The sequence below is a fragment of the Eubalaena glacialis genome, chromosome 10 (genome assembly GCF_028564815.1).
Source record: "Eubalaena glacialis isolate mEubGla1 chromosome 10, mEubGla1.1.hap2.+ XY, whole genome shotgun sequence".
NCBI classification, from domain to species: Eukaryota; Metazoa; Chordata; class Mammalia; order Artiodactyla; family Balaenidae; genus Eubalaena; species Eubalaena glacialis.
Genome location: NC_083725.1, coordinates 11,587,017 through 11,608,151, shown reverse-complemented (window position 1 = coordinate 11,608,151; position 21,135 = coordinate 11,587,017). Strand labels below are relative to the sequence as shown.

The 21,135-nt window shown below is 45.8% G+C and overlaps 1 protein-coding gene across 1 annotated transcript in view; it reads left to right on the top strand.

Moving 5' to 3' along the window:
* SORL1 (sortilin related receptor 1) overlaps positions 1–21,135 on the top strand; it is a 159,440-nt gene that overhangs the window by 115,924 nt on the left and 22,381 nt on the right. The window contains exons 27-36 of the mRNA XM_061203301.1: positions 3,215–3,322; positions 4,576–4,707; positions 5,723–5,854; positions 6,498–6,632; positions 7,466–7,621; positions 10,968–11,117; positions 15,405–15,536; positions 16,902–17,028; positions 17,189–17,358; positions 20,802–20,914. Coding sequence (XP_061059284.1) covers positions 3,215–3,322; positions 4,576–4,707; positions 5,723–5,854; positions 6,498–6,632; positions 7,466–7,621; positions 10,968–11,117; positions 15,405–15,536; positions 16,902–17,028; positions 17,189–17,358; positions 20,802–20,914 — 1,355 coding nt within the window. The remainder of the gene's footprint in view (positions 1–3,214; positions 3,323–4,575; positions 4,708–5,722; positions 5,855–6,497; positions 6,633–7,465; positions 7,622–10,967; positions 11,118–15,404; positions 15,537–16,901; positions 17,029–17,188; positions 17,359–20,801; positions 20,915–21,135) is intronic.

Here is a 21,135-nt window from a genome sequence, read left to right as displayed (position 1 = left end):
CAGTCACATTACCAGTGCTCTGCCAGAAATTAGCCAACAGTTCCTATATAAATGGCATATTTTATGGCTAAGAGGTCTCTGTTATGGCCTCTTGGGAAAATGGCTTACCACTCGTTAAGGCAGACCTTTTTCAGTGTGATCTATTTAAAAAAGGATTCTGAGATAATCATTCGAAATTTACCACAAAATAGCTGCCATACAAACACAATACTTAAAATGCTTTTTCACACCAAATTTTTTAAAAATTTGTTTTATATTGGAGTATAGCTGATTTACAATGTTGTGTTAGTTTCAGGCGTACAGCAAAGTGATTCAGTTACACGTACACATGTATCTATTCTTTTTCAGATTCTTTTCCCATATAGATTATTACAGTATATTGAATAGAGTTCCCTGTGCTATACAGTAGGTCCTTGTTGATTACTTTATATATAGTAGTGTGTACGTGTTAATCCCAACCTCCTAATTTATCCCTCCCCCTACCTTTCCCCTTTTACACCAAATAGTATTATTTTTTTTAAAGGAACAGCCTTTATTAAGTCATCCAAGCTTCTTTTTTTTTTTTAATTTATTAATTAATTTATTTATTTTTGGCTGTGTTGGGTCTTTGTTTCTGTGCGAGAGCTTTCTCTAGTTGCGGTGAGGGGGGGCCACTCTTCATCGCGGTGCACGGGCCTCTCACTATCGCGGCCTCTCTTGTTGTGGAGCACAGGCTCCAGACGCGCAGGCTCAGCAGTTGTGGCACACGGGCCTAGTTGCTCTGCAGCATGTGGGATCTTCCCAGACCAGGGCTCGAACCCGTGTCCCCTGCATTGGCAGGCGGATTCTTAACCACTGCGCCACCAGGGAAGCCCAACACACCAAATAGTTTTAAAGCTCTCTCTCCTTATCCTCTTGCCGTGTGTCTGTGGGAAAGACTCCCTGTTTTGTCCTTATAGTCTCAATACTCTGTACACACAATAGTTCTGACACTTCTTGGCCACCAAATGTGTGTTTTCCATACCAAGCAATTCCCTGACACCAGCGTGTCCTACAGTTTAACTCAATCCTGACACTGTCTTCCTCAAGACAGTGTCACATCCCACAGGGGAAGGGCTCAGTCCCACGAGACATTCCCCCACTTCAGATGCCAGTCACAAGTCCTATGTTGTCACATGTTCTTCTGATCAACCAGCTATAAATCTGGGTTCCTACAACCTCTTCTTTGGGTTTGATAATTTGCTAGAATGGCTCAGAGCACTCAGCGAAACAACATTTTTCAGTTTATTATAAAAGGTTATGATAAAGGAGAGAGGTGAACAGCCAGATGGAAGAGAGCCCAGAGCCCAGAGCCCAGGGCAAGGTATGGGGAAGGCCATGGGCCTTCCACGCCCTCTCCAAGCCCCACCACCCTCCAAGCACCTCCACGTGTTCAACAGCCTGGAAGCGGTCTGAACTGCCTACTTTCGGGATTTGGGGGTGGGGCTTCATCACTTAGGCATGATCCATCATGAACTCAGTCTCCAGATCTCTCCTCTTCCTGGAGTGGGGATGGGCTGGAAAGCTCCAAGCCTCTAATCATGGCGTGGCTTTTCTGATGACCAGCCCCCCCAGTCACTTCATTAGAACAAAAGACACTCCTATCACCCAGGAAATTATAAGGGTTTTAGGAGCTTGATGCCAGTAACCAGGGGCAGAGACCAATATACATCTTTTCTGTTATTTCATACCATACATCCCTAATTTTCATGGGGTTGTAGTCATTGTCTGCATGCTGTTCTATATTCTGCTCCTTTCATGGCACAATATTAAACAAAGATGTTTCCATACATCTGTATTTTTCTGTGGTTAGCATTTTCATGGCAGATGCCTTTTCTCTTTGTATTGCTATAATGTAGTTTTATTTAGTCCCTCCCTGGTTGAGTAATTTCAGTTTCATACTGTCATGCATAGTAAAACTGTTCGTGTCCTTGGAAATGAAGCCTTCGTTTTCCTTTGAGGTACTTCCTGGGGTATGTCCCTCAATATGGAAGTGCTGGGTCAAAGGTTCTGATCGATTTCCATGGTTCTCATTAAGCATTTCCAGATTTTGTTTCCAAGTGATTATACTGAAAGGCTCTCCATCAGTAATATATGGTATGTTTCCCCAAGCCTCCCTTGATTTTATCTTTTGAGTTGTTTTCACTAATTTAGTGAGTGGTCATTTGTCTTGTACAATTTAAAATTTATACTTTTGAAAAACCTTTTTATGCTGAGTGACATTAACTATTTCCCCAACTCATGGTACTCCTTTACTGTTTCTGTTTGATGTCCTTTGAACAGTCTCCTAAGAATGATGACTTTTTACAGGATTAAAACGCATTTTCTTGCCTTATCCCTGATCCTCCTGGGACCATTCCACCAAGGGCTGGGTTTGCAACTGACCTGCTGGAAGTGATTTTTAAGCCACACGTCTGGCAGTAGCTCTCTGTTCAGGAGAAGGGGTGACCTAGTGCTAAGAATTCTATGCTAAGTGTGGAACCTAAGATTCTTAACATTTCTGGGACAAACTTTCTCCAAAAGGGCTTCGGTTTACAATTCCTGAAGAATTAAGACGGTGAGTGATTTAAGAGTGTCCTCCTTTTTTCCATCCACTTGAAGCTTTTCTTTTACTTTTCATAAAAAAAAAAAAATATTTTTTTTGAGTAGGTGAGAAAACTCTGCTCAGTTCCCTCCCTTTGTTGTGTATCCTTTCAGAATCATCTGCTCAGTTCCCTCCCTTTGTTGTGTATCCTTTCAGAATATTTTTGTGCATATATACAAATTTAAATATACTACGTGTTCTTGTCCTGTTTTACACATGTGGTATGCCACGTACCTTGGTCTTCCACATAACTGTATATCTAGGACTTGTTTTTACGTAGTGCTTCTTCAGTCTCTTTGTAACAGGCTAGTGTTCCTGTGTACAGTAATTTATCACACAGTCCCCTATTGACGGATACCTAGGTGGTTTTCAATCTATTACAAATAGTGCTGCAATGAATAACCTTGTGCTTCCGTTATTTTTCACTCGTGTAGGTAGATTACTTTTCTTAAGTGCCATTGCTGGGTCACCGTATGTATACATCTGTAATAGTGATAGCCCTCCGTAGGGTGGCACAAATTTATACCCGCGCCCTCCCCAGCCCCCTGGCCAAACAATGATGTGAGTGCCTGCCTGTTTCCTTATTCTGCTGCTTCTTGAATCACATTCCAGAGAAGAAGTGCAACGGATTCCGCTGCCCGAATGGCACCTGCATCCCGTCCAGCAAACACTGCGATGGTCTGCACGACTGCTCGGATGGCTCAGACGAACAGCACTGTGGTGAGTCCTCACCCTGCCTGGGGGACGCCTTGTGGCTGTGAGTGAAGGGCACACATTGGACTAAGTGCTTTCATTTCCTCAGTACCTGCCTGCAGTTAGCTTGTAAATGCCGTGACCCCAAGTTCTCGACCAGGGCTCTGAGAGGGATGGAGTTGGGGAGGTGCGGTTTGGGGGAAGGAGAGCAGGGAGGGAGCCGTGGTGGGTGACTATGGAATTAGGTCATGGTCCATGATCATCTTTGTTCAGCTGTAGTATGTCCTGTGAATGGACCCATGGTTTGGAATTGGACACTTATTTCTCCTACTTCATTGGTTTTCCTAGTTGCTGACTATCACTCGGGTAACAGTTTTAGGCCCAGTGACCCTTTTTATGCCCAGTTTTTTTGGACCCGGAAAGGTTGTCTGGAGTCAGTGGTGCCCATCCTGGGGAAGAGCAGGCTGGAGACCCAGGGACCAGCCAGTGTGGCAGTTCAGGTCTGAAGGCCCCTTCTCGCCGTGTCTTCACGTGGCCTCCTCTGTGCCTGCATCTCGGGTGCCTCTTGTATGGACACCACTCCTATTGATCCTTTTGATCAATTTATCAATTGATTTATCTCCCTTAACCTGGATTACCTCTGTGAAGTCCTATCTCCAGATACAGTCACATTGGGGATTAGGGCTTCAACATAATATAAATTGGGGGCGGGGGAATTCCCTTGCGGTCCAGTGGTTAGGACTCCGTGCTTTCACTGCCGAGGACTCAGGTTCGATCCCTGGTCGGGGAACTAGGATCCTGCAAGCTGCGCGGCATGACCAAAAAAAAAAAAAAAAAGAAATCAATCAATCAGTCAATAAATTGGGGGGGGCACAATTCAGTCTGTAACACCGGTCCTTCATAGAAACAGTTTGCCAAGCCCCATATTGGAGAGTCAGTATTTTATTGATAGTGGTTAAGATCATGGGCTTTGACATCAGGCAGCTCTGGGATTCAGGTTTGGCTCCACCCTCATCCACTGTGTGCTCTTGGCAAAATACTTAACACTGCCATCCCCTGTGCTTCATTTGGAAAACAGGAGAGTAAAACCTCTCATCATATTGTCCTGGGAGTTTAACGATGTACTAAAGCTCAGGGTTTGCGCAAAGCAAGCGCTCGGTGACTGTGCCTGTTATTCCCGTCTCCCGAATGCGCGTCTGGCCAGGGTGCATCCTCCCAGAGCCCACGAGGCCTCCAGCCCCGGGGGCTCACGGCCTCTTTCCCTTGCTGGACCCTTCCAGAGCCCCTCTGTACTCGCTTCATGGACTTCGTGTGTAAGAACCGCCAGCAGTGCCTCTTCCAGTCCATGGTGTGTGACGGCATCATCCAGTGCCGCGACGGCTCGGACGAGGATGCCGTGTTTGCGGGATGCTGTGAGTGGGGCGGGGGGAGGGGGGGGTCGCTCGCAGGCACTGGAGAGACTAAGGGGTGGTGGGCTGCCTGGGGACGTGCCTCCATCTAGTTTACAAGGTCTTGATTGAGGGTCCAGTCTTGCCTTTTCTGAGAAAGCTCACCTTTGTTGCTTCGGAAACTTGCTTGTTAGTTGTACAGATAAAGGGGAGGACAGAGGATGACCGAGACCTTGGCCCACATGTCAACTTCACCCACAGGCTTTCTTGCGCCCCCATCACTGAGTGGCCCCCTTGCCTTGCTGCAGTGTCTTCACCGCACTCACTTCCACTTCGCACGCTGTACACTTAATTTGTGGACTGCCTCCCCCAGCTGGAACGTGTGTGCGTGAGAGCAGGTCTTCGTCTCGTTCACTGCTGCAGCCCTGTCCCCAGCACTGCCCTGCGCGTATGACATTGGCTTGGCCAAAAAGTTCGTTCGGGGTTTTCCGTACTGTCGCGGACAAACCCGAACGACCTTTTGGGCCAACTCAATAGTAGGTACTTGCGTCAGTCTGCTTGGGATGCCAAAACAGAGGACCACAGACTGGGGGCCTTCAACAACAGAAAGGTAATCTCTCACAGTTCTGGAGGCTGTACATCCGGGGTTAAGATGGCGGCAGGGTTGGCTTCCTCTGAGGCCCCTCTCCTTGGCTTGTGGATGTCCGTCCTCTCCCTGTGTCTGCACCTGGTCTTCCTGCTGTGCCTGTCTGTGTCCTCATTTACTCTTCTTATAAGGACACCAGTCCTGTTAGATTAGGGCTCCACCCTCATGACCTCACTTTAACTTAATTACCCCTTTCAAGACCTTATCTCCAAGTTGCATTCTGAGTTGCTGGGGCCAGGCCTTCAACTGACTCACTTTCGAGGGATCCTTCAGCCGTGCAATCTCTTGGTGGAGGACATTTGTTCTTTCCTCTCGTTTCCAAGCAGCAGTGTTATATTGAACTCTTCAGTGCAGAAGCAATCTGGATTTTTCGGGTGTTTGTTCCTTCCCTAGTCCCAGGCCCCGAGTTCCACAAGGTGTGTGATGAGTTCAGTTTCCAGTGTCAGAACGGAGTGTGCATCAGTTTGATCTGGAAATGCGACGGGATGGATGACTGCGGTGATGACTCTGATGAAGCCAACTGTGGTAAGGAGACCTGGGATCTGCCTCCTCGCTTCCCTGATCTCCGGGTTGAAGGCGCCTGAAGTTAAGGAGGGGGCGCTTGGCCCATTCCGCCACCGGCTTTACCATCTCCTTCCTCAGCCATAGTTCCTGCCAGTTCTTGAATCTGCGTGTAAGGAATTGAGTCTTCAAGTGAGAACCTACCCCCTAGCAGGGGTTAGGGAGTATTTACTCCGTTTTCTTTTCTTTCCCCAGTTAGGAAGTTCACGTTATATATAAGGAATACGATAGAGGAATTATGATAAATATTTTGGAATGTGCTTCCCCCTCCCCTGTAAAGGTTACAGATGCCACAACATAATAGAAATGACTGTCACCATCACGTTATCATCAGTAGTTAGGTCATTCCTTTGGTGAAGTGTCAAAATTAAAACTCGGGTATCATTAGCAAGACATAGAGGCGTAGGTCAGGGAATGTGAGATGGAATCCAGGAAGGTGGGCTTTTGTTTGTGGATATGCCCTTGTCTCCCGATGGGTCCGGGAAGCTGCCTTGTCCTTCTCTGGGAGGGTCGGGTGGGCTGCCTTGGGTGAGGGGCCTGTGTGTCCTTGGAGCTCTGTGCTCACACCGTGCGGGGCAGACGACTGACCATGCGGTTCACCCCCCAGAAAACCCCACGGAGGCCCCCAACTGCTCCCACTACTTCCAATTCCAGTGCAAGAATGGGCACTGCATCCCCAACAGGTGGAAATGCGACAGGGAGAACGACTGCGGGGACTGGTCTGATGAGAAGGTCTGTGCAGGTGAGGGTCCGGGGCAGCCCCATCGCTGAGACCTGCCAGCGTCCTCCCACCTGTTCACACAGAATCCAGCTCTGTCTCTTTGGTGCCTGGCTTAGGCAGGGATTTTTTGGGGGGGGGGCGGGGGGGTAACTCTCTGAGTTCTTTTCTCTCCCCCTCCCACTGTGAAATCAGCACGGTTGATTTCTCCTGTTCCGAGGGTTACGCTTTCCAGGGCACAGTGAGGACTTCAGAGCCTGGCTACCCCGAGTGTGGCCTGCAGACCCACAGCTCCTTGTTAGAATCGCAGCCTCTGACCCCGCCCGAGGCCTCGCTCCTGACTCAGCGTTTGCATTGTAACGAGCGCTCTGGGCGGCACGGGCCGTGACACATTTATGTGTACGTGACACACGCCAGGGGAGCACTGGTGCGGGCGGCGTGCCCGTCCCTTTCCTTCTTGGTGTTCTGGTCCCGGAGCTGGTCTCAGGATGGTTGGGGTTAAGTTAAGCGGAACAGGGTTTATCCTCCGTAGGAATCAATTCTCCCACCCAGCCTGTGCATTCCGAGTCCTTCCACCAGCCTGCAGGAGCCCCTGCGAAAACTAACTCATCCGAATGTTAGCCCAAATCAAATCAAATAGGTAAGGTGAACCCACTCCAGAGAAGGGAAGAGAATACAGTCTGTTCTGACACCCCATCATAAATGATTTTTCGCTGTTCAGAACTGTGCCTGACACCGGCCTCCCTGGGCTGGTGCAGCTAAATCTGGGACATCCATACTAGGTTTTGGGACACATTTGGGTCTGAGATCAAGCTTCCTGTAACATTTTGGGTTTCCTTGCTTGGTGTTTTCCTCAGATTCACATATTCTTCCCTCCCCTACTCCCGGGCCCTCTACGTGTCTGCCCAATTACTACCGCTGCAGCAGTGGGGCCTGCGTGATGGACAGCTGGGTGTGTGACGGGTACCGAGATTGTGCAGACGGCTCGGATGAGGAAGGCTGCCCCTCGCCTGGTGAGTGCTGGACCCGGCCCTGGCCCGTGGCACCTGCTTTAAGGACAGGACCTCTGGGGCTACACCCTGGGCACAGCCTGGCTGAGGGCAGAATCCTGCCCTCTGGGACTCTGCTCTGTGGCCAGGCCCCTTCTCACCTCCAGAGCAGGGAGACCCCAGGGAACTCAGAAGTCATCTATCCCTGCCCTCTGATCTTCCTGCAGGGAAAGGCCAGCCGCCCTGCTTTCCTCCTTGGCTGTGGTTGAGTCTCCTTTGCTTCCTCTCCACAGGAGGTTACCATGGGAATTATAGGGGAGGTGTCTGTGTGTATTAAACTCTTGGGGCGGGGTACAGAACCTGAGTTTCTGGCTTGCTAGTTGGCGGCCATCCTATTAAAAGAAGGGTAAGCACTGCCATCTAGTGGCTGAACACAGAGAGGCCCTGGAGGTCTGTGAGTGACTGTATTGCTGGAGGTCTTGGTGAACCGTGAGACCGCCGCCTAGGGCACACCCTTAACTGCAGGCAGAATTGTATCCTTTCCTAAACAGGTTTCCATTTCAAACTCAGTTATAGTAAAATAATAGATCTTTGCTTGCCATGGTTTACATAATTCTTTTCAGCAAACTTAGAGGTCAATAGTCTGATTTTCCTCCTTTAAGACTTGTTTTCATCCCATCTCTTCCCTGTTTAAAATCATCACTGGTTTCCACTTGTCCTTTTGTCCAGAAGATAGACCCTAACCCCTGAGTCCTATTTTCAAGGCCCTGTTTGAGCTGACCTTTCCTTGCTTGCCATTACTTTTCACTTCTGCAAGCTGGGCTCCTCACCCACCCTGGACACACCTGCTTCTTCTCTGCCTAGATTCCTCCAGTAGGGTTTTTGCCCTTATCAGACCCGACCTCGTCCCCCTACTTTCCCTCTCTGTGAAACCCACTGTCGGTCAGGGCAGACAGAGACACCGGTTTCGTAGTTAAAGGAGACCTCAATATGTCGTCAGTATTTCTCAAAGTACAGCATGAAGCCCACCTGTAATGGAATCACTTGAGGTGTTTATAAAATTATAGAATCAGAATTTCTGCCTGGAGCCCGGGAGGTCCCCGTGTGAATGGTAGGTTGCCTAAAGATTGAGGCTCCTCTTTCAGGCAGGTAGGGTTTTATTCCCCCTCTCAAGACCCACCCCCACAGAGCTTTCATTGAGTTCTTTAGCTGATGTCCACCCCTTTTCCAGTGTCATTGAACTTTGCCCTGTTGTCCTTTTGACGCTTAACTACAAACAGCCACATGTTGCTTCTTGGTCATTGCACGTGTATAAATCTTTCCTTTCCATAGCGATTGTGCCGGACCTCGTGTTTTAGTCTGAATCTCCCACTCTGCCTACCACAATAATAGGCAAATAGCCAGTGCCCCATAAATGCTTCTCAGATTAAAACAAATGGAAAAAAACCCTTCTATCTCTGCCCTTTTCCCCAAGGCCCATCTCTCTATGTAGTAACTTGATTGTCCCTCTCTCAAAATTGCCTGTTGGTTACTGAAACCGAGCAGGACATTAACCAACTCTAGCAAATGCGGACTAATTCAATGAGCAGATTCCTGTTTAGATGCTGCATTCAGCTTTTTTGAATTCTTTTTTATGTATGTTGCCCAGGTAAAGTTAAATTGGCATCTAGCTCTCAGATCTTATTTCTTCACTGGATAACCCAGTTCTCTGAACTGGGTTCTCTGCCTCATGTCTCCCCCTTTGCGATTTATCTTCCAAGAAGCCTAATACATACTAATACGTAATTATATCCTCTCGCAGCCTGGACCCCCCTGATGGTGCCCTTACTGTCCAGGTGTAAGCGCCATGATGTGCCTTGGCCCAGTCCTCTGGCCTCATTTTTTCGCTCACTCTTCTCCATGCACTTTGTTTTAGCACAGTGCTTCTGGGGGTTGGAGAGGCCCTTTGAAAATCCAGTTATCCAACTATGGAATACAAACAGTATCCCAAAGCTAATCATTGCTTTCTGTTGTTGTTTGTTGGCTCAGGTTATTTTGTATCTTTTGCTGGTGCTTCCTCCCTTTCAGCAGCCTCTTGGTGTAACTTTCCACAAGGTCACCGTATCAGGTGATTTCTCAGCTCCATTGTTTCCCTTGGAGATAGTCCTTCTAAGAGGAGCTTGGCTTCTCCTATCTGGGCTGACTGTTCTCCCAGCCTGCTGCCTGTCCTTACCCTGGGGCTTCACTGCCCTCCCTGGAATTCTCTTTGCCTTTCTCCTGATTTAGATTCCCCGTTTTCCTGGACCTTGTGTCTTGCTTTTTCTTGGTTTACTCCCTTTTTTTTGATGGAGCACACCCTCTGGTAGCTTTGTCAGGTGAATATGATGATATGGTGCCCGAGGACACGGTGATGATGGCCTTCATTCAAGGTGTTTAGGTCTTGAGTTTCTCTGGTTTGTGCGGGTTGTCTGGGGCACAGGTATCTTCTGGGAGGTTGCTTCTCCATCCTTAGGACTCACTTTACTTCTCTCACGTTGCAGCTCCTTTTTTCTATATCCCAGGTCTTTCCTCTTGGTTTTTAGTTTAATCCCACATTTTGGTAGAGCACATTTTCCAGAAATTTCCTGAGAAAGAGTACATGGGAGGTATATTTGAGGCCTTGCTTGTCTGAAAGTGTTTTTCTTCCGTGTTCAGACCTGATTGGTAATTGGGCTGGGTTTGGAATTCTAGGTTGTAAAAAAAAACAAAAATATATCCTTCAGAAATTCAAAGACATTCGAATTTCTGTCTTCAGAAAGCAGCTCTTGGAAAATCCAAAGCCATTTTGATTTGAATCTTTTATATGTAATCTGTTTTTACTGTCTGGAAGCTTGTAGAATCTTCCTTTTGGTACCAGTGTTGAAATTTCACAGTGATGTACTTGGCTGTGGGTCTCTTTCTATCTAATGTGGTGGACACTGATGTCCTCTTTTATTCTGGAAATTTACGTATTTTAGTTTTGGAAAATTTTCTTGAAATATCCCTTAGTATTTTCTTCTCTCTTTTCTTTTTCTTCCTGGAACTCTCGTCAGTAATATGTTGAATCTCCTGATCTAGTCTGCTTACTTTTTTAAAACTTTAAAAAATGTTTCTTTAATCTTTTCTTTTTCTACTTTCTGCAAGATTTACTCACCTCTGTCTTCAAAGTCTTCAACTAAGTTTGGGCCTGAGAGCGAGAAGAATGAGATCCCTGTGTCTCGTCAACCTGCCGTCTTTCACCAGAGCTCACATTTCTGTTCAGGTCCCCGTCGTAATTCCTAAAGCACCGAGATCTCCAACACACCCAATAGGTCGCTATTGCTGGCCAGCCTCTCAGTACTAAAAAGTGAATTTTAAAAATCTTTTCTTCTAGCAAATGTCACTGCTGCCTCCACTCCCACCCAGCTCGGGCGATGTGACCGATTTGAGTTCGAGTGCCGGCAACCGAAGAAGTGTATCCCCAGCTGGAGGCGCTGTGATGGTCATCAGGATTGCCAGGACGGCCAGGACGAGGCCAACTGCCGTGAGTCATCGGCGGGGCTGTCTCCCCCAGGGAAGACTTCTGGAGAGCAGGATGTCTTGTGCTTCTGCTTTGTTTCTCATAATAATAATTCTGGTATTATCTCCATTTTAGAGATAGGAAAGTTAAGCTTCAAAGAGGGTCACCTCGTCAGTAACAGACTGGGGCATTTATTCAATATTTTTTTGTACAAAATAGTGATCTTTTCATCAAACCGTGTTGAAAGTTCTTGTAGGGAGGAATACTCCAAAATAACACGGAGAAATTAAATGGGGATTAGTGTAAAATCCTGCACGTACATTAAAAGAGTGAACAAAGTGGGCCTTTGGGACGTTAAAATAACAGGGCAGATTGATCCAACACTTACCAAAATAATAGTAGGAACATCTGAGCCAGATAAGTATAGTAAGAAGAACATTAAACATAATTAACAAAGAGAAAATGAAATAGGACCTTCCTCCTGGGTGGGATTAATTCATTAATGGGTATTCTTTAAATAAGTTTCTTTAGCCTGTTTCAAATCTGCCTTATACATAAGGATGTTGCTTGGTTAGGGTCTTAAAATCAAGGTGTACTCTATCTACAATTTTCCTCAATCCATTAATCGGATAACCCTATCAGCAAAGGAAATGGGATTAACGTGACATGCCTCTTCTTAGAGAAGCGGGCCCCTGAAGGCCACTACATTCTGTTCTAAGTGCCCATTAATCATTTGTTTAATAATCAGTTTAAGAACTTTTGGAGATTAATGACAGCCTTATTCCCAGTTTCTAAAAACTATGTTTTCTCCCTTTTAACATATTGAGACATGTTTCATAAAGAAACCTCAAACATCCTCCAACTTTACTGTTCAGCTGTTCTTTGATGATATTTTACCACAATCTTACCAAGTGGAGTAATTCTGTGATGGGGATCTTGGTATTTTCCAAAACAATCCCCTTCTGAGCGTGGAGTCCTTCCCTGACTCTCCTGTATAAAGGCCCCATCACTCTCTTACTATTACTGTCTTTCTGTTTCTTTGTAGCTCTCATCACTATCTAAAGTAACATATTCGTTTGTTTACTCATTTGCTGTTTCTCTCAATAGAAGGTAAACTCTATGAGGGTAGGTCCTTTGTCTGTTTGACACATCACCATATCCTTAACATCTTGAATAGCAGCTGATTCATGGTAGGACCTCCATAAATGTTCACTGGATGGATGGATGGATGAATTCCATCTTGGGCTTCTGAGACTGTTCACTAGTAGTTCTCAAACCTTTTCTAGATGTTCTAATGCAGTTTTATATGTAACCGAGCCCCCCATCCAAGCTCCCCCAGGCAAACCAATTTTTGCTCAACAAATGACAGAACTGTATGATACAAGGATTCTCCAGGGGATGGGGGATTATGATTTGTAAAAAGCCTCACAAGTGGTTTCGATATTTTCCTTCTCCCATTGAGAGTTACTATATTAGAGCATTCTTTTAAAAAACTGAATTCTGTACCTCCATCCTAGAGACATTCAGAGAAGTCTTAATCCTTCTTTCACAAGGAAACTCATCAGTTGAGGACAGCTGTTATAGTATTCTGCCCCCGCCTCCCACTTCCAAACCTTGTATCTTTTCATCTCTAGTAAAAGCTCCCAGGATCCTTTACCTGTTCCTCTTGACCATCCTGGTTGCTCTCGTGAGAACATTATCCAGTTTCTCTACCTACATCTCAAAGTGTGGTTTTCAGAAGTGGATGCAGTGCTTCAGATAGAAAACAGGATCACCTTGTTCTAGAACAGAAGTCCTCAGTGCTGGCCAATTCTGATGAATCACTGTGGAGCTTGTAAATACGACACACGCCCAGTGTCGTGTTTCTGCCTCAGTAGCTTTGGGGCAGGTCCTAGGAATCTGTATGTTTTAGACGTTCCCCAGAAGACTATTAAAGAACCACTGTTGTAGATTCTCTACTGTCGGATAACCACCATGGTTTAGTGGTCTGTTTGGATTTCTTCTAGTATGGATAGAGTCATTGTATGGAACATTGTGTGTATATTTCCGTGGGGTGGGGAGCACAAGCTAGGAGGAGTCTGATTCTGAGTCCCAGTGGAGAAATTGCAGTTTGAACTCAGGAAACCGAGGTAGAATCCCCAATGTAAGATCTGGGCAAATTACAATGTTTCAAGTGTGTATTAGTTTCCTATGGCCACTGTAATAAATTACCACAAACTTAATGCCCTAAAATAACACACATTTATTATCTTACAGTTCTGTAGGTCAGAAATCTGATAGACATCTCACTGGCTGAAACCAAGATGAAGGCATGGCTGGGTCCTCTGAAGGCTCCAGGGCAGAATCCGTTTCTTTGCTTTTCTCAGCTTCTAGAGGCCTCCTTCCTCCATTTTCAAAGCCAGCAACATTCCGTCTCTCTGATCCTTCTTTGGTCTTCACATCTTCCTCTTTGACCACAGCTGGGAAAGGGTCTCTTTTTTTTTTTTTTTAATTTATTTATTTTTGGCTGTGTTGGGTCTTCGTTTCTGTGCAAGGGCTTTCTCTAGTTGCGGCAAGCGGGGGCCACTCTTCATCGCGGTGCGCGGGCCTCTCACTATCGCGGCCTCTCTTGTTGCGGAGCACAGGCTCCAGACGTGCAGGCTCAGTAGTTGTGGCTCACGGGCCCAGTTGCTCCGCGGCATGTGGGATCTTCCCAGACCAGGGCTCAAACCCGTGTCCCCTGCATTGGCAGGCAGATTCTCAACCACTGCGCCACCAGGGAAGCCCCGGGGTCTCTGCTTTTAAGGGCCTGTGTGATTGGATGGACCTGCCCGGGTAACCCAGGCTTAAGTCAACTATGTCAAGGTCTTTGGCTCAATCACATCTGCAGAGTCCCTTTTGCCTTATAAGGTGACTTTAACATGTTCCAGGGATTTGAACATAGACTTCTTTGATGTGGAGGAGCAAGACTAATTTTAGACCCTCTTTACTGGTGGGGTTGGGTTCTGATATAACTCTCCCTGTCCAGGGTTGAGCGGGCACGTGTGAGTCTCTATAATGAAGGCCCAAGGTACCTGAGCCAGGACCTGGTGCAGACCTACCTGGGGTGGCAGATTCGGTTTCTGTAGCCATTCTCATCTTTCTTCTTTTTAGGATCATTTGCAGTTACATTGTCATTGCTTCCTTTTTAGAGCCTCTCATGCAGTTTAAATCTACTTTCCAAACTGGAGAGAACATCAAATTATGGTTTCTAGCCAACGAGTTGCATAACTCTTAACTCATCAGTGCTCTTTATTTGCGTTATTTCATTGTCTGCGGAAATACTTTGAAAAGCTAAACAATTAAAAAGACTACATACAATAGACATGCCTTTTACTATTGTGATTCATCTCATTTTTATTAGTCTCACTCAAACCAGAAATCAGAGGGTCATTCTGGACTGCAGATTAACAATAGGAGCAGATGATCGGGAATAAGTACCGTAGAGGAAGAGCTGCACCTTGTGGATGCCTGCTCTCAGTCAGGCGTATTCCAGGTGCTTGATCTCACTGGGTCCTTGTAGACACAATAGAGATGGAGGTGTCACCCCACTTTTATACCGGGGAACTGAACTTGGGCACTACAGGGAGACCTTGGAGATTTTGCGGGTTCCGTTCCAGACCACTGCAATAAAGCGAGTCACACGAATTTTTTGGTTTCCTGGTGCATATGAAAGTTCTGTTTACACTATATTGTAGTCTGTTAAGCGTGCAATAGCATATGTTTAAAAAATAATGTACATGCCTTAATTTTAAAATAGTTTATGGCGAAAAAATGCTAACCATCACCTGCGCCTTCAGTGAGTTGTAATCTTTTTGCCACACTTCTGTAACATCAAAGATCACTCATCACAGAGCAACATAATAAATACAGTAATAATGAAAGAGTTTGGAATAGTGTGAGAATTACCAAAGTGTGACACAGAGACATGAAGTGAGCAAATGCAGTTAGAAAAATGGCACTTGCTCTGCCGCAAACCCTCAATGTGTTAAAAAACGCAATTATCTGCCAAATATGATAAAGCTGAGCACAGTAAAACGAGGTGCGCCTGAATTAAACAGTTAGCTCAGGCTCATACACAGCAGGATGTAAACCCTGGTTTGTTTGACGCCAAAGCTCTGGCCCTTCCTGAAGGCACATTCCCCTGGTCAATGTCAGATGAAGAGGGATTAGCGAGCCAGCGTGGGGTCCCCGCCACCCCCATCCCGAGGGTCTTTTGAAGCAGAAGCTGATGAGTTCCCTTTTCCCGAACACGAGAAACCTCTGGTGACCGTGGCCCCTCGTGTGTTGCAGCCACGCGCAGCACCCTGACCTGCACAGGCCAGGAGTTCCGGTGCGAGGACGGCGAGGCCTGCATCGTGCTCTCCGAGCGCTGCGACGGCTTCCTGGACTGCTCGGACGAGAGCGACGAGCACGCCTGCAGCGGTGAGTGTGGCCCCCCAGGACCCCGGGCTCACCCTCGGCCCTGCTGGGTAGGCCCTGAGGTCGAACCCTCTGGAGCTCTTCCTCAGTCTGAAAATGCAAAGATTCTTGCTCACTGTTGGAGCTGCGGGTGAGACGAGGCCCAGTCCTGCCTCTGATGCAGCCTCAGCCCACCTCGCCCCTCTCAGGGAAACGTTGGTCTTAGATTGGGTGTTTTTTGTTTTTTTGTTTTTTTGTTCTGTTTTCTTTTGCTTTAGTCCTTGTATTGGTACTTGGATCCTTTTATTTATTTATTTTTAAAATATTCTTTTCCATTATGCTTTATCACAAGATATTGAATATAGTTCCCTGTGCTATACAGTAGGACCTTGTTGTTTATTCATCCTATATATAATAGTTACATCTTAGAATGGGTTTTTTTTTTAGTTTAAATAATGATAATTTTAATCAAAAGATACTACTTATGAAAAATTAGGTAGTGTTTTAGAATTATGATTTGCTTAATTACAGTAGTGCATTCTGTTATGCAAATAAAACAATTTAACTTGATCTTTCATAGGAGTTTTTGTAAATTTTTATTTTATATTGGAGTATATTAGATTGGCTTTGGAAGGACATCCCTCGTGTTGAGGCATCGTTGCTCCCACAGAGCGTCAGGCTTTGTGGTGGGGTGAACTCCATCCTTCTGTCTGGAATGCATTTAGCAGTCATTTGGGGGCTGTTATAACAGTACCACAGACTGAGTGGCTTAGAAGCAACAGAAGCTCATTTCTCACAGTTCTGGAGGCTGGAAAGTCCGAGATTGAAGCACCAGCAGATTCGGTGGTCTGGTGAGGGCCCACTTCCTGGTCCATAGACAGCCTGTCTTTTCTGTGTCCTCCCACGGTGGAAGGTGTGAGGGAGCTCTCTCGGGCCTCTTTTACAAGGACACTAATCTCATTTTCATGGACTCCATCCTTATGACCTAATCATCTCCCAAGGGCCCCACCCCCTAATACCATCACATGGGGGATGAGGTTTCAGCATATGGATTTTGGGGGACACAAACGTTTCAATCTATAGCAGTAATGGATCCTGCCATGACATTTTCTTTGGATTTGTAGCGTTCTCTGTTGAGAATCAGGCTTAAATCAGTGCAGACAAGGAGGTGAAATGCAAGGAGAAATGCCATGCTTGGAAATTTAGGAGACCTTGGGAAAGGTTATATAGGAAGGTCTGAACTCTTCTTTTTCTGGGGTGTCTTAAGATAATGTTGGTGGCCTGACCACATCACAGTAGGTCTGCCTAAAACCAAGGAACCTCTTGGGTCCTTTGAAATCCAAGATTTATAAGATATCAATTTCTCTTGTTTCCCCTTACTCTCTTTAGAGGAATTAAATGTATACAAAATACAGAATCTTCAGTGGACAGCTGACTTCTCTGGGGATGTAACTTTGACCTGGATGCGGCCCAAGAAAATGCCCTCTGCATCTTGTGTGTATAACGTCTACTACAGGTGGGTCCCATCTTTGCCGTGGGAGAAAATGATGTTTTTATTGCCACTGGATGTTCCATAAACTATGTGTGTGCACAGAGCAGCTCTTTTTTGACGGATTCAGACATCTCAGCCACCCCATGCTGCTTTGAAGTGATGCTATCTTTGTTCTCTTGGCCAGGGTGGTTGGAGAGAGCATATGGAAGACTCTGGAAACCCACAGCAATAAAACAAACACAATATTGAAAGTCTTGAAGCCAGACACCACGTATCAGGTCAAAGTCCAGGTCCAGTGTCTGAGCAAGGTGCACAGCACCAATGACTTCGTGACCTTGAGGACTCCAGAAGGATGTAAGTGCAACAGCTTATTTTTATGGCAGGGACAGGACCTTATGTGGGATTTTCAGAGAGTTTCCCAGGATGCTCAGGAGCGTAGGAATAAAAGTACTTGTGCTTCCTATGTGGCTAAGTTTTATGGTCCTGGCTGAGTTGTTCTTATTATGTCACTTTTTTTTTTTTTTTTCAGTACAACTCTTTTTATTGAAGTATAGTTGATTTACATTGTTTTAGGTGTACAGCAAAGTGATTCAGTTATACACATATATGTATGTATTCTTTTTCAGATTCTTTTCGATTATAGGTTATTACAAGATATTGAATATAGTTCCCTGTGCTGTGCAGTAGGTCCTTGTTGTTTATTTATTTTATATATTGTAGTGTGTATCTGTTAATCCCAAATTCCTAATTTGTCCCTCTCCCCCTTTCCTCTTTGGTTATCATACGTTTGTTTTCAATGTCTTAACATGATTTCTTTTAATTGAAGTATAATTGACCTACAACACCGTGTTAGTTGCAGGTGTATGACATAGTGATTTGATATTTCTATAATTACAAAATGATCACCACACATAATGTTTTTCTGCCCACCATTGCCCTCTTTCTACCTCTACCTTCCATCTCTAGGTGTTTCCCAGTATTTGGTACTTAGGAGATCATCACTGTTAATGTATGAGACTTGTCAGAAGTATTGTGGGTTCATTTTAAGGAAATTTACCAAAACCCTTGGGTCATAGAGAGTTCCCTAGTTCTTCCCCCTTCACAGTAGTCGACATTGGGTGACTGTGCTTATTCCCGTGATCTTTGCTCCCCAGGTTTTGTGAACTTTTCATTTGCAGTTGCCATCAGAACCATGTTTACATTTGGAGATGTTAACATGAACTCATGTTTATCTTAATATGCGTGTAGATGGTTACACGTAAAATATGTATAGATATGTGTATGTGCACAGGTTAGTACACACACATACTTTTCCTTGCTTTGTCAGCTGAGAAGGCCCAGAAAAACTTTAATAGCCTTGAGCATACCTATCATTCAGATTTAGGTTTCTAATGCCTTCTTCAATAAAAGGACACAGGGCTCCTTGAAGAAATGGTCAAATCCAGGCCTGGGGCAGGAGATCTACAAGATAAGCCTGGAGCATCTGGTAGTGCCAGAGTGTAAGGAAGTGCTTACTAAGTGAAGTAAGTCAGAAAGAGAAAGACAAATATCACATGATATCACTTATATGTGGAATCTAGAAAAGTGATACAAACAAACTTATTTACAAAACAGAAATAGACTTACAGACATAGAAAACAAACATATAGTTACCAAAGGGAAATTGGGGGGGAGGGATACATTAGGAGGTTGGGATTAACAGATACACACTACTAGATATAAAATAGATAAACAACAAGGACCTACTGTATGGCACAGGGAACTATGCTCAATATACAGTGGAAAAGAATCTGAAAAAGAATATATATATATATATATATATATATATATATATATATAAATATAAAAACTGAATCACTTTGCTGTACACCTGAAACTAAAACAACATTGTACATTAACTATACTTCAATTCAAAAAAAAAAAAAGGAAATTAAGGAAGTGCTAAACAAAACAAACAAAAAAGAATCTATGAGTTATGACTTTGTTAGAATAACATTTGTTCAGTAGAGCAGAGAGAGTGTCAGAGAGTCAGCAAAAGCCCACCAGGGAAAGTGAAATAGAGAAGTTTATTACTCCCAGGTTCTGAAGGCGGTATACGCACGCCTCAAGGGGCCACGCAGGAGGTCAAGGCAGGGTGCAGGCAGAGAACAACAGCAGCACCTGGGGCACACGCCTTTCTTAGGATTTGTGGGTGGAGTGCCGTGGAGTTCCTGGGCTAGGGCTGGATTGGCCAGTTCACACCAAAAAAGGGGGATTTTGGTAAACTTCTTGGGAGTCTTACCTAAGGAGCACAAGGGGGAAGGTCCTGGGAGGTGGGGAGACTTTATCACAAGGGCCCTTGGGGAAGTCATGTTAGGGATTTGCATTTGCTTGTGACTCTTTGGGCTGTGATCCAGGGCTTGCTTGGGGGCTAATGTCAATTTAAGGCCCCCTTAGCCTATTTGTCTAAATAAAATGCATGCTGAGGCAGCAATACCATGGGCTAGCTTAGCTAAACTCTAAGTGGAACCATTTTTGAAATATCCCATTCGTTGATCTTCTTTCCACAGGTGGTAGCTGAGTCCCTACTACTGCTTAGGAATTAGGTTAGACACTGGAGAATCAGATGAATAAGACACAGTTCCTGCCCTCCAAGGGCTTGCAGGCCATGGCTTGTTGATGAACATTCACTGTATTCACTTGCTGAGGCTGCCATAATGAAGTACCCCAGATTGGGTGGCTTAAACCACAGGCATTTATTTTCTTCCAGTTCTGGAGGCTGGGAGTCCAAGGTCAAGGGTTGGTTTCATTCTGAGGCCTCCTTGGCTTGCAGACGGCCGTCTTCACGTGGTCTGCCCTCTGTGTGTGTCTGTGTCCTAATTTCCTCCTCTTATAGGGACACCAGTCATATTGGGTTAGGGTCAATGACCTCATTTTAACTTAATGACTTTTTTTAAGACCTTATTTCCAAATACACATTCTGAGGTACTGGGGGTTAAGACTTCAACACCTGAATTTGGGGTTGGAGGTGATACAGTTCAACCCTTAATATTCATCTTCAGCGGATTATCAACATGAATAACTACTGTGCGGTCAAAATGAAGTTTGACTGGAAAGCACTGTAGCTGGTTTCTGTGTGGTTTCTAATTGGGCCCTGAAGGCAGTCGCAAAAGGGAAGATCCCGAAAGGTCTTAGAAATGCCAGCACTGAAGTTATTAAGGAGCCTACTTTGAAGGGGGTCCCTTCATTTGAATTTAGAAGTTCCATGCTATTAGAAAGTAAGTCTTGGGACTTCCCTGGCGGTCCAGTGGTTAAGACCCCGGGCTGCCACTGCAGGGATCATGGGTTTGCTCTCTGGTCGGGGAACTAAGATCCTGCATGCTGCGCGGCATGGCCAAAAAAAAGGGAGAAAGTAAGTTTTATTTCTTTGTAGCCACGCCAGTGGTTCTCTGGTTGTACAAGAGTTCAGGACAGCAGACGCCATCCTTGACAATTAAGATCTCAGCATCAAAGCCCAGGGCCAGTGGTGACTTAGCCCGCCCAAGTGATTCTGTCCCGCAGCCCTTGTGAGCCCCCGGCCTGCGTCAGACTCGCTGAGCCGTGGTCCGATATGTGCAGCCATTAGATGTGTGATGAATGCAAGCAGGCCTTGCATTCTGGAAGAGAGGAAAGGTGTTCAGTCAGCTAACAGCGCTTTCTAGTGGCTAGGTCCCACTGCCAGCTCTGGATTCTTTCTCGTCCGAGTTTTAAGCTCAGGGAAGTTCCTCCAGTTGATGGCTATGCAGATGGATTTTAACCCTGAATTGCCTCTCTTCCAGTGCCAGACGCCCCTCAGAGCCTCCAGCTGTCGCTCCACAGGGAAGTGGAAGGAGTGATCGTGGGCCGCTGGGCCCCTCCCGCCCACAGCCACGGCCTCATTCGGGAGTACATCGTAAGTCCCTGTGGCAGCGGGCTGTGCGCGGGTGAGTGCGGGAGACTGCCGGGGCTGGCAGAGCAGAGGCATGCTCTGTGTGACAGGGGCGTGGTTTGCTGTCGCCTTGTAAATAATTGTCCATCCTCTGGAGCGTTTGGCATCTCGCCTTCCCCTCTCTCCGCCTGCCTCCTTGCAAGATGTCGGGATGCCCAGACCTTTGGTTACCTGTCCATAGTATT